The sequence below is a fragment of the Gallinula chloropus genome, assembly GCF_964237585.1.
Source record: "Gallinula chloropus genome assembly, chromosome: 3".
Taxonomy (NCBI): domain Eukaryota; kingdom Metazoa; phylum Chordata; class Aves; order Gruiformes; family Rallidae; genus Gallinula; species Gallinula chloropus.
In genome coordinates, this window is record NC_140087.1 from 79029703 (window position 1) to 79048518 (window position 18816).

General features: G+C 42.4%; 1 protein-coding gene across 2 annotated transcripts in view; it reads left to right on the top strand.

Annotated features, from left to right (window-relative positions):
- Positions 1-13431: 13431 nt before the first annotated feature.
- The window catches only part of TASP1 (taspase 1), a gene marked incomplete at its 5' end in the record, with an annotated part of 88711 nt that continues 83326 nt past the window's right edge, over positions 13432-18816 (top strand). For both annotated transcript variants that reach the window (XM_084262583.1, XM_084262584.1), the window contains 3 exons: positions 13432-13576; positions 15293-15360; positions 16871-16939. In XM_084262583.1, coding sequence (XP_084118709.1) covers positions 13432-13576; positions 15293-15360; positions 16871-16939 — 282 coding nt within the window. The remainder of the gene's footprint in view (positions 13577-15292; positions 15361-16870; positions 16940-18816) is intronic.

An 18816-nucleotide genomic window follows, 5' to 3' on the forward strand; every position in this document is an offset into this window, starting at 1 on the left:
GTGGCAGTTTAGCATCTCAAGCAATATGGCAAGACCCAAAACCCCCATGTTTGAACTGGCCCAGTATAATGGAGGTCAAGGAAAACTTGTCCTGCAGGAAGTGGTGGGAAGCTTCTCATCATGGGTGTACAGTGGAGAACAGCAGAGTGATACTCAGCAAATAGGAATTTATGAAGAAAGAGAGGAAAGGAACATGCTTTGGGAAACAGAATTCTCCACTGAGGGAAGTGCCCGTGCATCAGTCAGGAGAGCCAAGTGTTACCGCCTAAGAAAACGTGAAGTGTCACACAGAATCACAGAATTGTACGGGTTGGAAGCGACCTCGAGAGATCATCAGGTCCAACCCCCCTGCCAAAGCAGGTTCCCTAGCTCATATGGCACAGATAGGCGTCCAGATGGGTCTTGAATATCTCCAAAGATGGAGACTCAATCACCTCCCTGGGCAGCCTGTCCCAGGGCTCTGTCACCCTCACTGTGAAAAAGTTCTTCTGCATGTTGGTGCGGAACTTCCTGTGATCCAACTTGCAGCCATTGCCCCTTGTTCTATCACCGCAGAACACTGAGAAGGGGCTGGCTGATTCCCCCTGCATCCCCTGCTTCAGATATTCATAAACATTAGTAACATCCCCCCATAGTCTTTTCTCTAGGCTGAACAGTCCCAGCTCACTCAGCCTTTCCTCATAGGGGAGATGCTCCAGGCCCTTAATCATCTTCATAGCTCTTCTCTGGACTCTCTCCAGGAGATCCCTGTCTTTTTTATACCAGGGAGCCCAGAACTGGACACAATACTCCAGGTGGGGCCTGACCAGGGCAGAGTAGAGGGGGAGGATCACCTCCTTTGACCTGCTGGCCACACTCCTCCTGATGCACCCCAGGATCCCATTGGCTCTCTTAGCCACCAGGGCACACTGCTGGCTCATGGCCACCCTGTCATCTACCAGGACCCACAGGTCCTTCTCCACAGAGCTCTTCTCCATTACCACATGTGGTAATGTGTATTGGGTAGCATGTAAATGCTTAATGTTTGATAATTTTATTTAATCAGATGTTCTTTGATAACAATGGTTTTGTTCTCAAGTTGCTGAGTTCTGAGGGGGCATCTTGGTTAGAAGGAACTGCATAGTCTGTACCAGCATGCATCTGCAATGCGAAACTTTTGGTCTAATCTAATCCTTATAAAATTATTAGATCTAAATCTTCTTCCCCTCACCCCCTTTAAAAACAAAATAATTATTAATTACTAATTGCTGATGGCTCAAAGCCCATCAGCTAACCTCCGTAATTCCAGAACAAGGCTAACAAAATCTGGGTGGTTTCTCTCTGGGTTTTCAGCAGGAGCAGCTGGTAAGAATTCCTTACAATGCATTGCCCTTGGTGTAAAGGAAATAGGGGATGGTTTTGACCGTCTTATCCTTTTAAAGATGAAAATAGGATCTAGAAGTTCTAACCTCTGAACTTTGAAATATGATTTTGTTTTTCCCTTTCACTAAATGTCATGTACCCAGCAAAAGGGACAGCAATTAAGTAAAATAACACATTAAACCCTAGGACCGTTAAAAGTGAGACAGAACTAATTTCTAGCAACTTGTTGGAGGTCTGGTATAAAGCAGTTTGTCTCCAAGTTGGCAGCCACCAGAGCTCATGCTACAGTGTAAGCCAGACATTTAAAGATCTAATATTACAAGTGGAAATCACAAGAGGGTTTGATTTATTTAAAACCCAAGAAAGATCAGACAACCAGAGATGAAAAGCCACGTATGTTTTCTATTATTCCTTCCTTCTAAAAATTAAGTGTATTATTTCCAATTAATAGCAAGTTGGCTTTTTGGGCTTTTCATATTTCAGTAGTGTCCAAAAATAACAGTAAGTCATGCTGTCACATTTTTTTTTTTAGCAAACAACCAACCAAAATACTGGGGGATATTTTAAATAAAGCCCTATAAACTTCTGTTATATATATTTAAAGCTAGTAATTCAGGTTGTTTTGCACTTGTCTTAAGTCATGAGTTAAATACCTCAACTTGAGTTGTGTAGCTAGGATAAGAACAACAAAAGTAGAGGTTCTGAGGGCATGGTGAGTTTTATTATTCTTTATTTCATAGAATATTTTAAAAAGCTGCCACCTTCCTCCTGTAAAAATTGACCTTTTTTTCCACAGGACTGTGCTAGTGTATCCTTATAAAAAGCTAGGCAAGGTGGCAGGAAGGTCTGTTGCCTTGTGTGTCTTTTTCATGCTTGGTGTTACAATGGGAATATTTTTGTCTGGGTTCTGGATCTGGTCGAGATTGATGTCACTTAAGGTCGTTATTACTTTATATTCTCCTCATCACTAGCCTGTGAGTAATCCGTGCTCAGTACTGCTCCAGCGCTGTATTACAGCCATGCACGGCTGTGCAAGGTTTGAACACTGCTCCTACCCTCCAGTGAGCGTGCTGGCAAGCCATGCTCCCATCCCGTTCTCAGAGACACCCGATCCAAAGGCTGGTTGCCACGTTTTCATGGGCAAATGTTCTTGGACTGCATCCCATGCGCTCCTTGGCACTGCACAAATCCCTCGGCGTTGCACCGAAATCCTGCCTGAGGCACTCAGACCTTCCTCTTTTTCTATTTCTGGGATGAGGAAGGAGGGAAAGGACAATTGAGGCAGATAGGGTTTGTATAGACTTCTGACAGCGTCAGTCGAGGACGGACACTGTAAGTCTGAGCACAAAAGCTGCCTGCTGCAGTCGGCAACGTGTGTGGCTGAACCGCTGCCCAGAGGGGTTGGCAGTTTGTCCGTGGAAAACAGAAGCCTGACCAGAAGCGGTTACCAAAAGGACTAAGAATAGCAAAGGGAAGCTGTTTAAAGATGGCTGTGATTTGTACAGGTGATGTAGAGTTAGAATCCCTTCTGCGGAGTGCGAAGGCCCTAAGTGTAAGCTGCTTCCCTTCCTCCTTCTCCTGCTGGCTTTTCCCCTTAGGTTAAGGCCTGGAGACTCAGAGAGCAGGTGTGGAAGCTGCCCCAAGAACAGGTGCCTTGGGCTTAGGAGGATTTTTTTGGGCAGGACAGGAACTCGAGCCATTAGTCCAGTCCTTTTAAGCATGCTGCAGAAGTAACAATTATGGAGCAGCACCAGCAGGGAGGGAGCCTTGAGAAGATGCGTGGTGATGAGCAATGCCTCTAGTGTTGACCAAGAAATGTTCTGAAGGGGTGTCCTTACAGCTTGAGGTAGAAAAGAAGGTCAGTAACTCCAAGTCTGACCACCAGTTGTGCTTTTTTTTCCCCCGATATGTTCCTCACTTGGTGTATTTTAGAGCTCTGCATGAGAAAACTAAACACAAATGCCTAGGAAGCATGTCAGAAAGAAAATCAAGCATGGTACGTGTGAAATCAGTTCTGGCATTTGTTTCAGTTACATAAACAGAAGGTTTTGAGCTGTGCTCTGAAAGGAAAGTGCCATGGACAGAGCAGTCTTCATTATTCTGTATGTTGGTGTCCAAGTGCTCGACTTGGCAAAATAACCCTTTTCCTTGCAAGATTTTAATTTATTCTAATGAAATGAACCCCACAACCCCTGTGCTTCAAGGAAGCCCATCGGTGTCAGGTATGGATCATCACCTTCTCAATGCAGAAGGCCAGACCAACCACTTCAATGCACGTCCTAACTGTTAGCAGGGGATGGCAGGGTGCTGTGTATGAGATCCCTCCATGGGGTTTATTAAGTCAAGGGGACACTGCACAAGGCAATGACTACAGAGCTACTTGCAACACGCTTGTATTAACATCAAAAGAGGTGCAGCAGACAGGTGACAGAAAAAGGAAACAGAAATGTATCGCTACATTTAAAGGTAGTTGGCTTTCTTAAGGGGCCCAGAATGTACATTTGACAGCAAAGTCTCCTTGTGAAGCAAAGATGTCTTCATCACAGAACTGTTGCCTTACTTTGCTGTGACTCAAGATTTTGAAAGGTAAAAGGTATCAGTAATGCACTGAAATGCACATATTAAGAGTGCCATAGATTAAAAGTGCAATCTCCACCCTGAGATAACCCGTATCAATTTTTGTACCACTCTCAACCTCTCCAAACATGGATAGAGCTCACAAGCTAGTTGGAGAGATGAGAACAGATATTTTATTTTCTCCTCATTTCACATCCTGAAGATCAGAACTTCTTCCTTACGAGAATGATTCTGCCAGTTGTTCTTACAGCTTCACAGTGGACTTAAGTATCCTGAACTCTCTTTGTTACACTTGGATTAGTATCACAGAATTTGGAGAGAAGGATGTTGCAAAGACTGCCCTACCGAAATTGTATCACACCTTGAGTGCAATAAAACAGCTTTGGTTTGGACTAAGTCATTACCCATGGAGAGCAGCAGAAAGCAACCATGCAGGTCAAACCCCATAAAACCAGTGAATGATAAAACCTGTGGAGAAAGTCTAGTCCAGGATTTACTTAGTCACCAACTTGGCCTATTTTTCCAAAATACGTACTTTCAAATTGTCGTATTTAAATCTGCACCATGCTTTGTGTGGGCGTGAAAAGAAATGATCTCTGCCTCTGGAAGGCACTCTTCTGTGGGTCCTGGCTCCCTGATTTCCCACAGCGGTTGATGGAGAGATGACTGTGCTGCTACAAGGGCCAGTACGTCCCCAGTACGCATGTATCTCACTTTCCATCTTTAAAGAATAAAGACAAAACCTTACAGGGATTTACTTCTAGTGGTTATTTTGGCAACAGCTGATGAATGCATATTTGAAGTTTCATTTCTCAAAAGCCCTGTGTGTTATGATTTGGCCCCCATCTAGCTACAACTGTGAAAGCTGGCTGAGAGAAGATCGCAATCACACCGGGTTTTTTGAGATGCGATGGAATGAGTGTTGGAAATAACCGCGTGTGGGTGTTGAGCAGCCGGGAGTACGTGGAATGCTATTTAGACAGGTCCAGGATACTGGAGTATTTTGTCCATGTAAAGTGGCTCATTATCTGGAAAAAACATTATTTTACTGGCTGGAAGTCAAAGAAGGGGCCTCTTCATATGCAGAGGAACCAACAAGCATGCCTGGAGAAGTCTGCAGGCTTATTTATGCTACCTGCAAAGGTCTTTCGGGGGATTAATGATGTGGTATCCGAGAGGACTGATTCCAGCCTTCACAATGGCCTTCAGATGCTACTCTCCCTCTGCATGCAATCACTCGGGTAACAATTTCTGTTAGCATTTCTTGGGTGCACTCAGCTGCTTTTTCAGGTGGCTGCAGGACTGAGTTGCAGAGTTACTACACTGGAATGGTATTTTCATGTGCTTTCCTTTTATTTCTTTTTTATTTTAGTTTTAGGGTGGATTGGCTGATTGGTTGGTTGGTTGGTTGGTTGGTTGGTTGGTTGGTTGGTTGGTTGGTTAGTTGGTTGGTTTTTCACATGGCTTCTTCCCAGGCAAAATCTTGGTTAAAGTGCTAAAGCTGTCTTGATATGACTGTCCTCTCATCTGGGTCAAATGCGATAGGAGAGGGAAGGTCAGTCCTCTTCTACTGCCTTTCCTCAGCTTCTCTGTCCTGTAACAAGTCTCCGAGAGCACTGACACTTCCCAAACAAGAGGTTCAGCTATTTTTTTCCTGGAATGCCTCCTTTTGTAAAAGAGGGATTAAAGTAGGATTGGGAGGTTGGGAGCTCTTTGTTCATAACAGCTCTCCTTTTGCCCCACAATAAAAGCTAAAGAATTATCAGAAAGCAGATCTAATCTGTGATGAAACGCCTGCCCTTCTTGTCTCCTACTAATCAACTGCATATTCTGTCACTGCACCCACCTGAGGGACCCAGTGTAGCAGCAGCTCCAACTCCAAATTTTAGACTGCCTTGAAGGAAGTAGCTGAGTTACTTTGCTAGAGGCTTCTTAGTGCAGCTATGTCACCTTATGAATAAAAACCAGCAATCCTGGATGGGTTGTAGCTAGCAGAGGTATCAAATGATTTCTCCCTTTTCTATGTACTTTGTCCATGTCATCTTAACAAACTAGTATGACATCTCAATGTATCTTGTCAGGCAAGTGGTCCTGATTTGGCAGAAACTCATAGATACATACTGTGTTGCCAAGAGTTACTCAAAGAAGCTCCAAAACTTATCCCTGCAAGGGCTTTCCTCAGTGGAGGAACTATAGGACGCATACAGGACACCTTGTTTGACAAAAGATTGTACTCCTGAGTCTGAAATGGGAGTTGTGAGGCAGCAGAGCAGAAAGAGGTTGGACTTCATCTTGTTATCCTTGAGCTGAGGCAAATGATTTTGCTTGGCATGGTGCTACCGGGCTTGCCAAGCGTAATGGCAAACACATACCCCTTCCACACGGCTCCTGAGCACTGCTCACATCTTTGGAGCAGAAAGCTTCTCAAAATCCTGGTCAAAGGAGACATTTTCAGCTGCATAGTGTTGAAGGGATGTGCTTGTATCCACATAAATGTCCCTGGGCCTGCCTGGCTGGCTGCAAACACATCTAATTCTTTTTTTCTGAGCACATGGGATCCCCCGCCCTTAATATTTGATAAAACAAAACAAAACAAACCCCCAAAAAACCAACCCCAAACCCCAAAAGTATCCACTCATGAACTTCTATTTCAGGAAATGGAAGGTGCCAGTATTAAAACAACATTTAAAGTTCCAAGAAGTCATTAAGCAGTAGCACACATGTCTGCATTCTTACCTCAGATTTTATTTAATTAATGGTTTGATGGTAGTACAATGACATGAAGCCTCACTCAAGCCTCTGGGCTTGAAGAGCCACTTTTATTCAGAATAAATTGAAGCAGCAGATAAACTCATTATCAAATTAGGAAGTAAAACTAGTAGAGTCTGCTTCAAAACATGGACAAAGTGCAAGAAGAAATCTAAGATAATCAACAAGAAATAGAACAAAACCAAATCCAGGCATTAAACCACAGCTGGAAACATTGTAAGAGGAATAAAGGAAGCCTTTCACTTCAAACCTGCATTCTGGGGAATGATTTACTGAATGAGATCTCCTTTTTATTAGAGAAGCGTCACAAATCTAGAGAAAAGCAAGGACCCAAAACCAGGAAAAAAACAAGAAATATTTGACTGGTTCTGAAACTGTCACCAGCAGCAAGGGACAAGTTAAGTAGAACTATCAAAAAACAAGTGAAAACAGACATTTGGATTTGAAAACGCGTTCTCCTGGAGAACGGGGTAGCACCAAACACATTTCTTTAGCTTCCCTCCTAAAGAAAGAAGGGGTCTGTGTGTGATCACGCTGCCCATCCATCAGTCTGTCAGCCTACCTTCGTAATTTGAACCCGATGGCCAACTTCAAGGAGACTTGAGAAAAGGGTCAAGTCAGAATATGTGTAGCTCAGGCTCATCCATGTGCTGCACTGCCTCTTTCTTAGCTGACAGGCAGTGGTCAGAGAAAAGGAAAACAGGGTGGGGTAGAAGGACCTTACACACGACACACCCATGAATACACAAGGTCAGATTGAAGCTTCTTTGGTAGTTGCCAATGCTCATGTGTGGAAGAAAGGTTGCAGCCAGAAGGCAAGTGTGTTGCAACACTTCCACACTCCCTTTCCCCACCCAAATCAGGTTGTCCTAGCTCAAAGATAACTGTTGCCATCTGAGACGCAATAAAAGCACTTTGTGGAATCTCCTTGGTTCACGTCACTGTCAAGAATAACGAGGATTTAAAAAAAATATAAATTGGCAACAGAGTAACTTGCAACTGGGATTTGGCCCTCACCTTAAAATCTGTGAAAGGAAGCCAAGGATCTTCTAAGGGATTGCAGACTTCACATTATTTCCTTGTAGTTTTATCCAACAGAAGAGGAAGCACCTGGTAACATGGAAGACAAAAGCTGATATCTGTGAGGCACATAGCTTTGTGAGCCAAAACTGTGTGTTGAAAGAGGAGGCTTGCATTTGTTCTTGACATATTTTTTGCACCCATAAAAAGATTTAAGGCTGGGCTTTGAAAAAAAAATATGTCAATAATACAAAAATTTATGGAAGTGCAGTGTTACTTACTGGGGAAAAAAAGTCGTAAAATGGGTTTTGGTGATGATCAGGCCAGGAAGGAGTTTCTTGAATGCCTGCAAAGAACCTGCGTAGGAAGATTAGGACACAGTAGAGATGGAATGATGCCTGGAGGTAAAAAGGTTAGTTTCCAGATTTTTTTTGTTTGGTTCTTGACAGTTTGGTGCTCAAGTTTCTGTTAATGTTCAATATACAATATAACTTGTGTACAACACAGTGGCCACAAGCTGCAACACACTCGCTACAAATGTGAGACCGAGTTAAGGTTTGTCTCACATGGTAATGATAGTAAAAAGTGTCAGTAAGTAATCTGTTACTACTTATTGTTTGCTTGGAAATGTATTTTGGGAAGTTTCTGTAGAAACTTAATTTGTGAAAACTCCCTTTAAAGGTGTCATTTGCTGAAGCAGGTGATTTTCAGCTGGTTTTCTGTGACTGAAATAGGCTGAGCCAAAGCAACAGCTGTACGCTGTGCTGGCTTTTAGGTAAAGAAAAATAAGGAGGAGCTGAGCTCCTGGACCTGAACTCCAGGATTCATTTAGAGGGCTTAGGAGAATCTTCTATATATCCTATCACTCCTCACATTGGAGCTTGAGCAAGAGATCAGGGAAACTTTAGTGAAATTGGCAAAAAGAGCAACTATGTCTTGTTCTTAGAAAAGAAATTACAGATTCATGTTGAAAAAGCTAACCATTGCAAATGAATATTTGAGCTAATATAAGCATACTCTAAAATATAAGTTAAGTCTGTAGTGGCGTCTGGTCTTGTTTCACAGTCCCACAAAGCAGGGGAGCAGGGGCAGTGAGACTGAAGGCACTTTAGGAGCCATAAACATGAACTGGGATACATGGAACGAAACACAAATATGCAGCTGGTTCCCAAAACTGACAATAATGGCCAGTGGAGAAGGTATGAAGGAAACAGGATTTGGATGTGGCTGCCCTTGCTTCTGGGAAGGCAGCTTTAGAATGTGACACTGGAAGAGTTCGCATCGAGTCTCCTTCAGAAAAAGACGAACAGGAGTTACTAGAAACTTAATATTCCTGTAACAAAATTCAAGCACCCGTGAAAGGGGATGCAAAATACCCAGTTAGCACAAGGCTTTCCTGACAGGTCTGCTGTGAAAGATACCTATTTGCAACCAGTAGCTTTGTTCAGGGCAGCCATTGCATGTCATCGGCTGGAGCAAGGCTGCAGAGCCTGTAAAAACACTCAACGCAAAACAGGTCACGCAGCGGTCTGGTTTTCCACCAGGTTTTACTCGGCGGAAACATCCGTTTACTCGGAAGCGAAGCGGGAGAGAGAAAAGCAGCCCGCAGGCTAAGAGGGCTGAGGCGCGGCAGTGCAGGGCAGGTGTGCGCAGCGCGCCCGCCTCCCGCCCTCAGAGCCTCGGGCCTAGCTGCCCATCGGCCGGATCAAGGACTTAACCAGCACCTTCTTCTTGGGGAAGGCCGTTGCCGCTATACCCCCTGCCCGGAGGGAAAACCGAGAGCCGCCACCTGCTCTCTTTAGATGCGTTCTCGGCCGGCAGCACCCGCCTGAGACGCGACAAACACACATCCCGCCGCCCGGTCCTCCCAGCCTAAGGGGAGAAGTGGGGGCGCCCTGCCCTTTAGCTGCAGCCACAATTCCCGCCCCCGGGCCGAGCCCTCGCCCCTCGCCGCCATTGGCGCTCCCGCAGCACCTGGCGCCGCATTCGCCCTCCGCATCGTCAATCGCATGACGCTGTTTCTGGTTGCCTGGCTCCCCTCACCCAATCGTGGGGAGGCGGTGGGCGGGACGCCTCATCCTCACCGAGGCAACGGGCGGGCGGACGGTTCCGGGTGTGCGCGAGGCTGACGGCGGCGGAGGGGTGAGTGCTTGGTGCCTGGTTCCGCCCTGCCCCGCCTTAGCCCGCCGATCCCCGCCTCTGCCCGGCCTGTCCTCTGTCGCCTCCGCGGGGCCGCGCTCGTTTATTTGCCCCCCCCCTCCCGCCTCCCTCGCGGGGCTCCGCGGACGGCGGTGGGGCGTAACGGCCGCGCCGCGAGGCGGCCGCGCGGGCTCGGGCGGGCGGTCCGCGCGCTGCCGGCGGGGGCTCCCCCCCGGGTGACGTCACCCCCGCCGCTGCGGCCCCACCTCCTGGGAGGGAGCCGGTGCCTCCCCCCTCCCGACCCCCCCGAGCGTTACCGGGGCCCGGTGGCTGCGGCTCCCCGGGTGGCGGCCGTTCCCTCCGTGAGAGGGTAACGGGGCTGGGGCCGCTCAGGGCTGCGTCTTCTTCCCACCGTACGGGCGCCCCGGATCCTTTCCGCCCTGCTGGCCCGCGCGGAGCTTTCTGCCGCCCGGGGCTGCCCAGGGCCCTCCCCGGGGGCTGTGGTGAGGCGGCCGCGGCCGGTCTCGCAGGGGACCTTCTCCCAATAAAAGTTTCTTTCCTACTTTTGTTCCGCGGCTGCCGGTTACTCGCTTCCTCGTCAGCTTCTCGGCTCCCTCGCGGGTGCCGGGCTGCTCCGGGGGCTGGTTAAACGCTTTCCTCACGCCCTGGTGCTTTTGCATCCCCAGGCCCCTCGTACTGTACAGCCCAAAAGCTCTTACAACCCAGACTCTTCCACGTTGCCAGTGTGGAGCCAGGCATGGGGGTGTGTGTGTACGTCCCTTCCTTCCATCATACCTCTGCCATACGTGCTCGTGTTTGCTCTGTAGAGCTGTTTCCTCTGCAGTGAGCAGAGGTTTGGGTCTGGGGGTCACCTCTTGGCTCATAAAACAACTGTGGTGCAAGTGCACTGAAAGACCGAGCAACTCTTGTTGTGCTGGGTGTGATGCTTGTGTTATTTATGTGGTTCTGAGTGCCTGGGTAGGGTTTCAGCATTGCTTCTTCAGTGCAGTAAGTGCTTTGGGCTATTTTGGTAAAGTCATTATGTTCTTCATGTGTTCTTCAAACTGGAGTATATTCCTCCACAGATGTAGGACAGTGAACTGTGGAACAAGGAGGGATGAGATTGGAAGTGATGAATGCCTGACAACTGGGGAAGAGAACAAGTAAATCCTAGAAGCAGCTGGAAAGGTTTAGTGGGAGCTTACCAAGTGGAAGCAGCAAGTTTTTTGAATGAAGTTTGAAAGGACTCAGCCATCTGAGATGGAAATGGTTTGACAAAACGGAGTTGATGGGGAGGAAGTATTTTATTAAGGTAGTTTCACTATACCTTATCTGGTAAAAATAGATGCTTGCTCAGAACCATGTGAAGGCCTACTTAGGGGTTTCAGTGTGGAGTAGTACTGCTAGTTAGGCTTTAGGTTGCACCTGTATCTTTCAAAAGTGAATTAACTACCATCATAGTTACTACTTTCCTTACCACCACACTATTTCTTCCATTTCTGCAGGAATAGAGGGTCCTTACTTGCTCCTCTGTCATTTTACTTACGTCTTTGTCATACCCCTGTTGCTGTAGTGACATTGTGTGTGGTGTAATAAGATGCAGGAAAGCAGAGTTCGTAGCAGACACTGTTTCAGCTTACCGATGGCTGCTGGAACTTTCTTAATTAGCAAAAAGGGAATAAATGCAAAGATTAGGACTTTAATTTTAGCTCTGAAGTTTATGCAGGAGACCGTTACAATTGGATGTAGTCCAAAAATGCTTTTCCTCTCCGTCGAGTCAGTGTATTGCAGCAGTCTTTCATTTTTTAATACGTACATTATAACAACAATATTTAATTTTAAAACATAAATTTACAAGCATATGAAGATACCTGTAAATGTTTAGCATTGGGGGTGGGGGAAGAATGGAAATAAATTACTTCCTAGAAAGCCATGCTGATCTTCATTATTGAGAAGGTGGTTGTGGTAAAGCAGGAAGTTTGCACTGAGTCTCACTAAACATAATTTGTGTTGTTTTGGCTGTTCAATGGAGTGGTATATAATTACTGGGGTGAGCCATATAGCATTTGCAAAGCCTGTGGTTTAAATCCTATGAATTAAACATTTCAATTTTTTCACTTCTATGCACTTACTAGTACTCTTACCTTACAAGTTGTCCCTTTCAAGCTAGTAGGAGTTGTGTGTGTCATACTGGAATATCCTAATACCTTATAGAGGCATTTTCCATTCGTGCATTAAAACTGTGTGCTTGTTCACCTTCTGGATGAATTCAACATGTAGAATGTCTCTGGCTTTAGTTTTACTTGCTGAACTAGTGAAATGGGTTTGTGTCAGGATGAACATGTATTAATCACTGGATAAGTGGAGCAGTAAATACAGAGAAATTTTTTTTCTGACTCCTGAAAAAGATACTGTTCTGTACTTTAAGATTATATGAGGGGGTTTTGTTTAGTATATCAGAATATACTGACAGAATTTTCAAGAACTTTCTGTAAACATAAAAATCTATAAACACCCTAAGGGTTAAGATTGAAAACAAATGGTATTACTAAATTATTTGAAGTTGATTTAAGCATGTTGTAATCATGGCAGCTGCCCTTACAGTTATCTAGGGAATTTTTTTTCACTCTTCTATGTTTCTTTGGCTTTTTTTTTTCTTTAGAAATACTGTGCCATTTAAAAAAAAAAAAAAGTTTGGTTTTTTTTTTCTCCTCCCTGCAAATTAATTGAGAATGATAAGGGTAAGGGATGAAAAATTATGGATGAATAGGAGTTAGTTATAGGATTTAACACAGCTGTTTCCTGCAAAGAAAGGGAAAAGAATTACGTTTTAAAGTGTTAGTTCTATGCTGCAATTCTCTGAAGCACATGTTTGTCTTATATGACTGCTGATTTTGTGTCAATGCACAGATTCTGCACCTCCTACATAAAATGTAGGCACAGAATCATGCAAGCAGATGCCAGTATGCGATCTAAGGTCAGGAGATTCTTCCCTGCAGCCATATATCCCACCTTTCAGCTTTTGCTGGCGTTGTTACAGTGTTGCTTAGGTCTCTCCAGGAAGGTGGGGAATGACACTGTAAAGAAATAAAGGTTGTGGATGTGGAGCGTTATCACATTAAAAACGAGTTAGGTAGGTATGGTTGGTGGAGAAATAAGTTGTACTGTTGAATGAAAACAGACCATAGAAAGCAGTGATCTCTCAGTGATGGGCAAGCCTTAGATCAAGAATTCCCTGCAATGTCTGAAAAAATTATTAGGTTCAAGCTAAGTCATACAAAAAGGCTGTCTTCAACTTGCAAGGTGGACTTTGATTACTTGAAGTCTCATTAATACTGCTAGCTAGGGAAGAGGCAGAACTTAGAAGCTTTTCTTTCAAGAGATATGGTCTTATTGATTCAAACCTCTTCCAAAAGTTCTTCCTGAAGTTATTTGTGTGAAATCCCTCTCTTGAAATCAGTATCTGACGTATGCATGTGATTTGGTTTTAGGATGATTCCTCTCCAGGGTTTATTTTTGAATGGAAGGATGCTCTTTTCCAGTAGAAGATGGTGATCCTACTGTATGATCATGGAGAAGGGGATAAGCTCAGTAGAAGTGTTACCTTCCAAATCGTCTCAGGTTACAGCTGTAAAAGTGGTGGTCAAAGAGCCCGAAACAAAGCAAACCCAAAGAGGGAAACGAGTGGGATTTGTGCTTGTCCATGCAGGTAAGATGCAGAACCCTAACAGCTGGGATGGAAATAGTGCATGTACAGACTAAGTATCAACTAAAATTTCATACTGGCTTTGGACTGTTAGTATATTAGTGAAGAGATGTTAACTTGGGATGTAAATCTAGAAGTGGAGAGATAGATTGGAAGCTGAATTGACTGGAGGATCTTGGAAACTGATAATAAACCTGTAGATTTTTAAGTGTTCTGAATGGTTTTGTTAATTTTTATTCTCCTTGACCCACTCCCTGAAATACCTAAATAAAATGGTTATAAAATGTTCAAATTCTGCAGCTGTCTGCTAAGCTTGGGAAACCTACAAAATATGAGAGAGCTTTCCATCTATCTCTTTACCCTACCTATGAGTCAAAAAAACCCTGTCATTACTGACAGATTTTGTCTAATTTCTTCAGGAAGGGCTTTTTAGTTAAAACTTTTGGAAACTTCCTTAGGCTGTTTGTTGAAGAACTTCATGGTTTTTCTACCCTTTTCAAAGCTTCCTCCAAGTCTAATTTCTTTATCTTCTTTGTATTTAAGTAAATTACTATTTATTCTCTCCTCATGTAATGAAGAGGTCATTACTCATATGATAGAAAAATGATGTGTTACATGTTTTGCTCATAAATTCTTCTCTAAATGGTACTTTCTTAAATACTATTAATTTAGAAAATGTTAGCTATGCTTATATCTGGCTGTGTATTTCTTTTTATCATGTCTGATGGCATGAAGGGAATTGAGCAAAGTAGCTTGATGACACCTAAAATATTTGAAAAACCAACATGCTACTTGGTTTATAAAATCCTTAAATTTAAAAAAAACCCAAAACATCAAAGAACTTATTCTGCATTGATATTTGAAGACTGGTATTCTATTTTAAGAGTAAATAGAATTGTTCAAGATACTGTTGTTTATAGATTTATTTTATTTATAATTCTTTTTCTTTCACTAATAGTGTTAAAATTTACTAGTTTCTCAAAAGCTGACATTGGTGAAGGTGAGGAAAGGGAAGTTGAGATAAATGCAGGCATATTTTTCAAGTTCGAGAAGCAGGAGAACAAGTGGAATTTAAATATCAGTGGGTTAGTCTGTTATTTTTCTCATACATGTAGTTAAATAGTGGGCATGTATAAATTTTTCAGCTATGGAAGTAGGGGTCAGTGGCTACAAAACAGGGCAACATGTCATGGGATAGACATAAAGACAGAAAATGAGAAAAAAGATTTAGAAGTTGTATGATCTTTATTTCAAGGAGCTTTCCTGGTTCTAAAGGAGAAGTAATGAGCTCTAAAAATGCAGCATAAACATGAGAAGATGAACAGAATGGTAACTGCAAACTTGCAAATTAGTGATAAAAGGAGAATTGGAGTTTGACTTAAAACCAAAGTCCTTTTCCCAATAATGGACAAGCCATAAAAAAGTGATGCTGGAAATCCTCCAAGAATGCAGGAAGCTGGAATCTCTTGGACAGTGTTTATAGGAAGAGATTGTATGACATTGAGATTTATACCTTTATGCTTCTGCATTTATGCTCTGTATCCTATATTTTACCAAATGTGTTTGAATCAATGTTACATTTCATATAAATTGTTAATCATTGAAACAAAAATGAAATGCCAATGTAATTCTGGCTATTTCTGCCTGACTTTTAATTCTTTGAGAACTATAGGCTGTGGTTTGATAGTATAATCTCTTTCCCTTTTGCCTTACCTTTAGGTGCAGGTTATCATTCCGAATCCAAAGCTAAAGAATACAAGCATGTGTGCAAACGAGCATGTCAGAAGGTAAGTCTTACCTGCTCCACAGTCTTGCAGTGGGTATACAAGAAGTATACTCAGTAGTGCTCTTTCTTTGGTGTGAATGGGCGTATCTAGGTTTAGCTACTCCAGTTGTATGTGTTTCTAGAGGAAAAATGGAGGATAAACAATTAATATGATACAAAGTCAATGGAGTGTGAGGTGCAGCAACACTATCATTCTAGTGGTAAATTGCAGAAGGGAAGGGAAGGTCAGAGTGGCTCCTACATGTATTATTCTTCCAGCTTCCTGCACTGTTCCTGAAGCTTTGGGATTTCTGGAGCTAAATTCTGTCATCATTGTTCACTCTTTTTGGAATTTATTTAACCTCTAGCATCCAGATGGTTCTGCGAATACAGTGATTTCTAGAATTCTTTTCTTTTTGATAGCTCACCTTAATAGGAGGGGAGGTAGAAACAGAGAAAAAAACAGAAGTTGAAACCCTCTTCCCAAAGCTGAAAAGTAGCAAGACTTTAATTTCCACTGAAAGTAATTTTTTTAATGTTCTTCAAGAGCTTAGCTTTGGAACTCCTGTATACTAAGTGGTGAATGAGAAGCTGGAAGACCTGGCCCCAGAATGTCTAATGCTTTTTTGCTTTCTCTAGGGAGAAGGAGCTAGGGAGCTTGGCAGGCTTTTTAGAAGTGTCTTAGAGTTGGCGTCTGATAACTATCACTTCATCTTGCTGTTCCATTGCTCAACCCTAATACCAATCTAATTTTGTAATGAGAAGCTTCAAAAATCATCCAAATTTAACAGTAGTACAATAAAGTTGTGCATTAGCCCTGATTATATTAATTTTATAGATAGTAATGTGTTAAGTAGGATTCTTAGTTGTTGAATATAAGTCTAATTTAAGATTTTGTTTGGGTCCTTAAGCTAGATAGCCAACATAAATAACTTGTATGAAGAACAGTCTCAGGTTTGACTTGCAACTGAAGATGCAGCCATAGTTATTTTCTGTGGTTCCCCAAGAAAATTCAACTGTAAGGACTTGTCCAATATGGATCCAAGAGATAGTATTAGGCTCTAGAAGTTCATTTTTGTGTGCATACTTAATTGAAGGTAATACTGGTTTATTTGTTTCCATGTGTTGGCTTTTAGATGAGCTTACTTGTAGATTCTGTTCAATGTCGTGACAATTGCCATATGTGGTATTAAGGACTTTAATTTTCCTTCCAAGATCCAACAAGAAATTTCCTGACTGAAACACTAAGTATTTGCAGACACCAGGTATAAAAAAATTATTTTGCTGTAAATTTGACCATGCAGCAATCTGCAACGAAGTGCAGTGTGGTTATGTTTGAGTAGTAGAATTACGCCTGCAGGTCTGCCCTTGCATTGTGCGTTCTGGCTATTTCCAGTGCTTCTTGTTTTTATTTCCTTTTACATTTTGAACTGATTTGGTGAAGATTTGATTTTGTCCAGAACCTGGAAAATGTAGGGCTCATTCATGGAATATTAGTATTTCCTAATCATCAACTAAAACTTGTTTTACAGGCAATTGAAAAGCTACAGGCTGGTGCTCTTGCAACAGATGCAGTGACTGCAGCACTTATAGAACTAGAGGTATGAATTTCTGACTAGTAGTAAATAATGTCTCTCAAGTACATTGCCAGATTTTTCTGTAGGAAGGTATTAACTCAAATGCACATCTACTGAGGTTTCCCTTTTTGTGTCCTTTAGCATAGCTTCTATGTCTGCACAGATAACTAATTTTATCCTTTGCTTTTGTATTGTATTTTGGAGTAAATCAATTTAAAGACTTTCTGAAAATGCAAAGTTGTCTACTTGGTGCTGCTTGGTTGTCATCTTAGGTATGCCTTATCAGATAGCTTTTAACTGTGAAAAAAAAATATGGTGATTAAAGACTTATCAAACACTTTGTAGGGAACTCACTTCATTTCTGACTTACCAAGCTACAGGCAGACTGCACTGCCTCTGCTTCTTACACAGTGAGAAGAGTCATGCTATTGGTCACGTGTGTTCACCAGAATTTCTGGGATAAGTTGTCATTCCTTTTGTTTGCATTAATGTCTCACACTTACACTTCATTTCTTGAAATTGCCATCCAAAGTGTTTATATGTAGTGAGCCGTCAGTAGTTCTTTAAACACCCTCTTGTATTAATTACATTGAGGCAACTGTCTCTGAGTGTGCTTTCTTGGGTTCTGTTGCTCATACCTGTTCCAGATCTTTGGGATAATTCTACATAAGTGAAATAATTCTACATAAGTGATTTCAGAAATTCAAGTTTCTTGTCTCTCCATCCAATGAAAGTACTCTATGAAAATGGATTTTTTTTTTTCCTCATTTGTCAATCCTTTTGCAATGTGTTTAAATTAGTGCGGTTCCCAATGCGGTGTTTTTCTTAATTTTTTACTTTATTTCTCTCTGACCTCTGATAGGATAAAAGGCTAGAAGCAGGGTGTTCAGAGAAGTGTGACTTCACAGTAAGATCATGCTTTTTTATGATTTTTATGATTTTTTTTATGTGTGCAGAAGAATAGGACAAGTAATGCTATAATGCTTTTATTTCAAAATGGTACTTGTTAAGACAGAAAGCCTTGCTTTTCCTAGGGAGATGAGCAGATGTTTGTGAGGGGTTTTTTTGAGAAGTATCTTTTTGGAATGGTGAAATTTTTGCAGCATCTGACTTGAGTGAACGGTCATTATGAAATAATGTAGAGGAGAGTAAAGCTAAATGAATTTCTGGACATAAATGAGGCAGTTTGGTTGTTGTCCTGGGTCCACTAATCCCTCATGGCAGTAGTGATTGAAACAGGTATTCCAGTTCTCTAAGGAGTAAACGTGCTTCTTCCTCTCCAACTTTATTAGTAAAAAAAGGCAAGCAGGGCAAGTGTTGTGCTGTGAAAGTGTAATTTCTGGGTTTAGAATTTATGGTAGTATTCTGAGAGGATTAGCAGTGGATTTGTTTGCAGATATGTTGGAAGAGTGTCAGTTAACATACTTGATAGGGTTAGCGTAAGGCAGGCAGTACATACCGTAATGTGTGTTAGACGTGCTGACTAGGAGCCAAGACTTCAGTCATACTTTTCACTTGGCAAGCTTCTTGGCTTTAAACTGTACTTTTTTTTAGTCTCCACTGAAGTGTTCAAATGTGCTTTCAGCTGTTATTTTACCTTTTGTTTCCACCTATCAATATTCTAATATGTATCTCTTGAATGGAATTATTTATAATGCACTTCCATAGACTGAGGCTGCTGTTAATCCACAATATTTAGTGTGTCAGTTTCCTCCTCAGAAGAAGAATAAAAAAAAAATTCTACTTGATATTGTGATTTGTATCCTGTTCCTGATCTACACAGAAGAAAACATGGTTTAAGAAACTTAACAGCTATATCATCTCTTTGCAGCTGTGCCTGGGGTAAATATTTTTTACTGGCTTTGTTATCCCCAAGAGACTTTTGTTGTTTTACTTTAGTC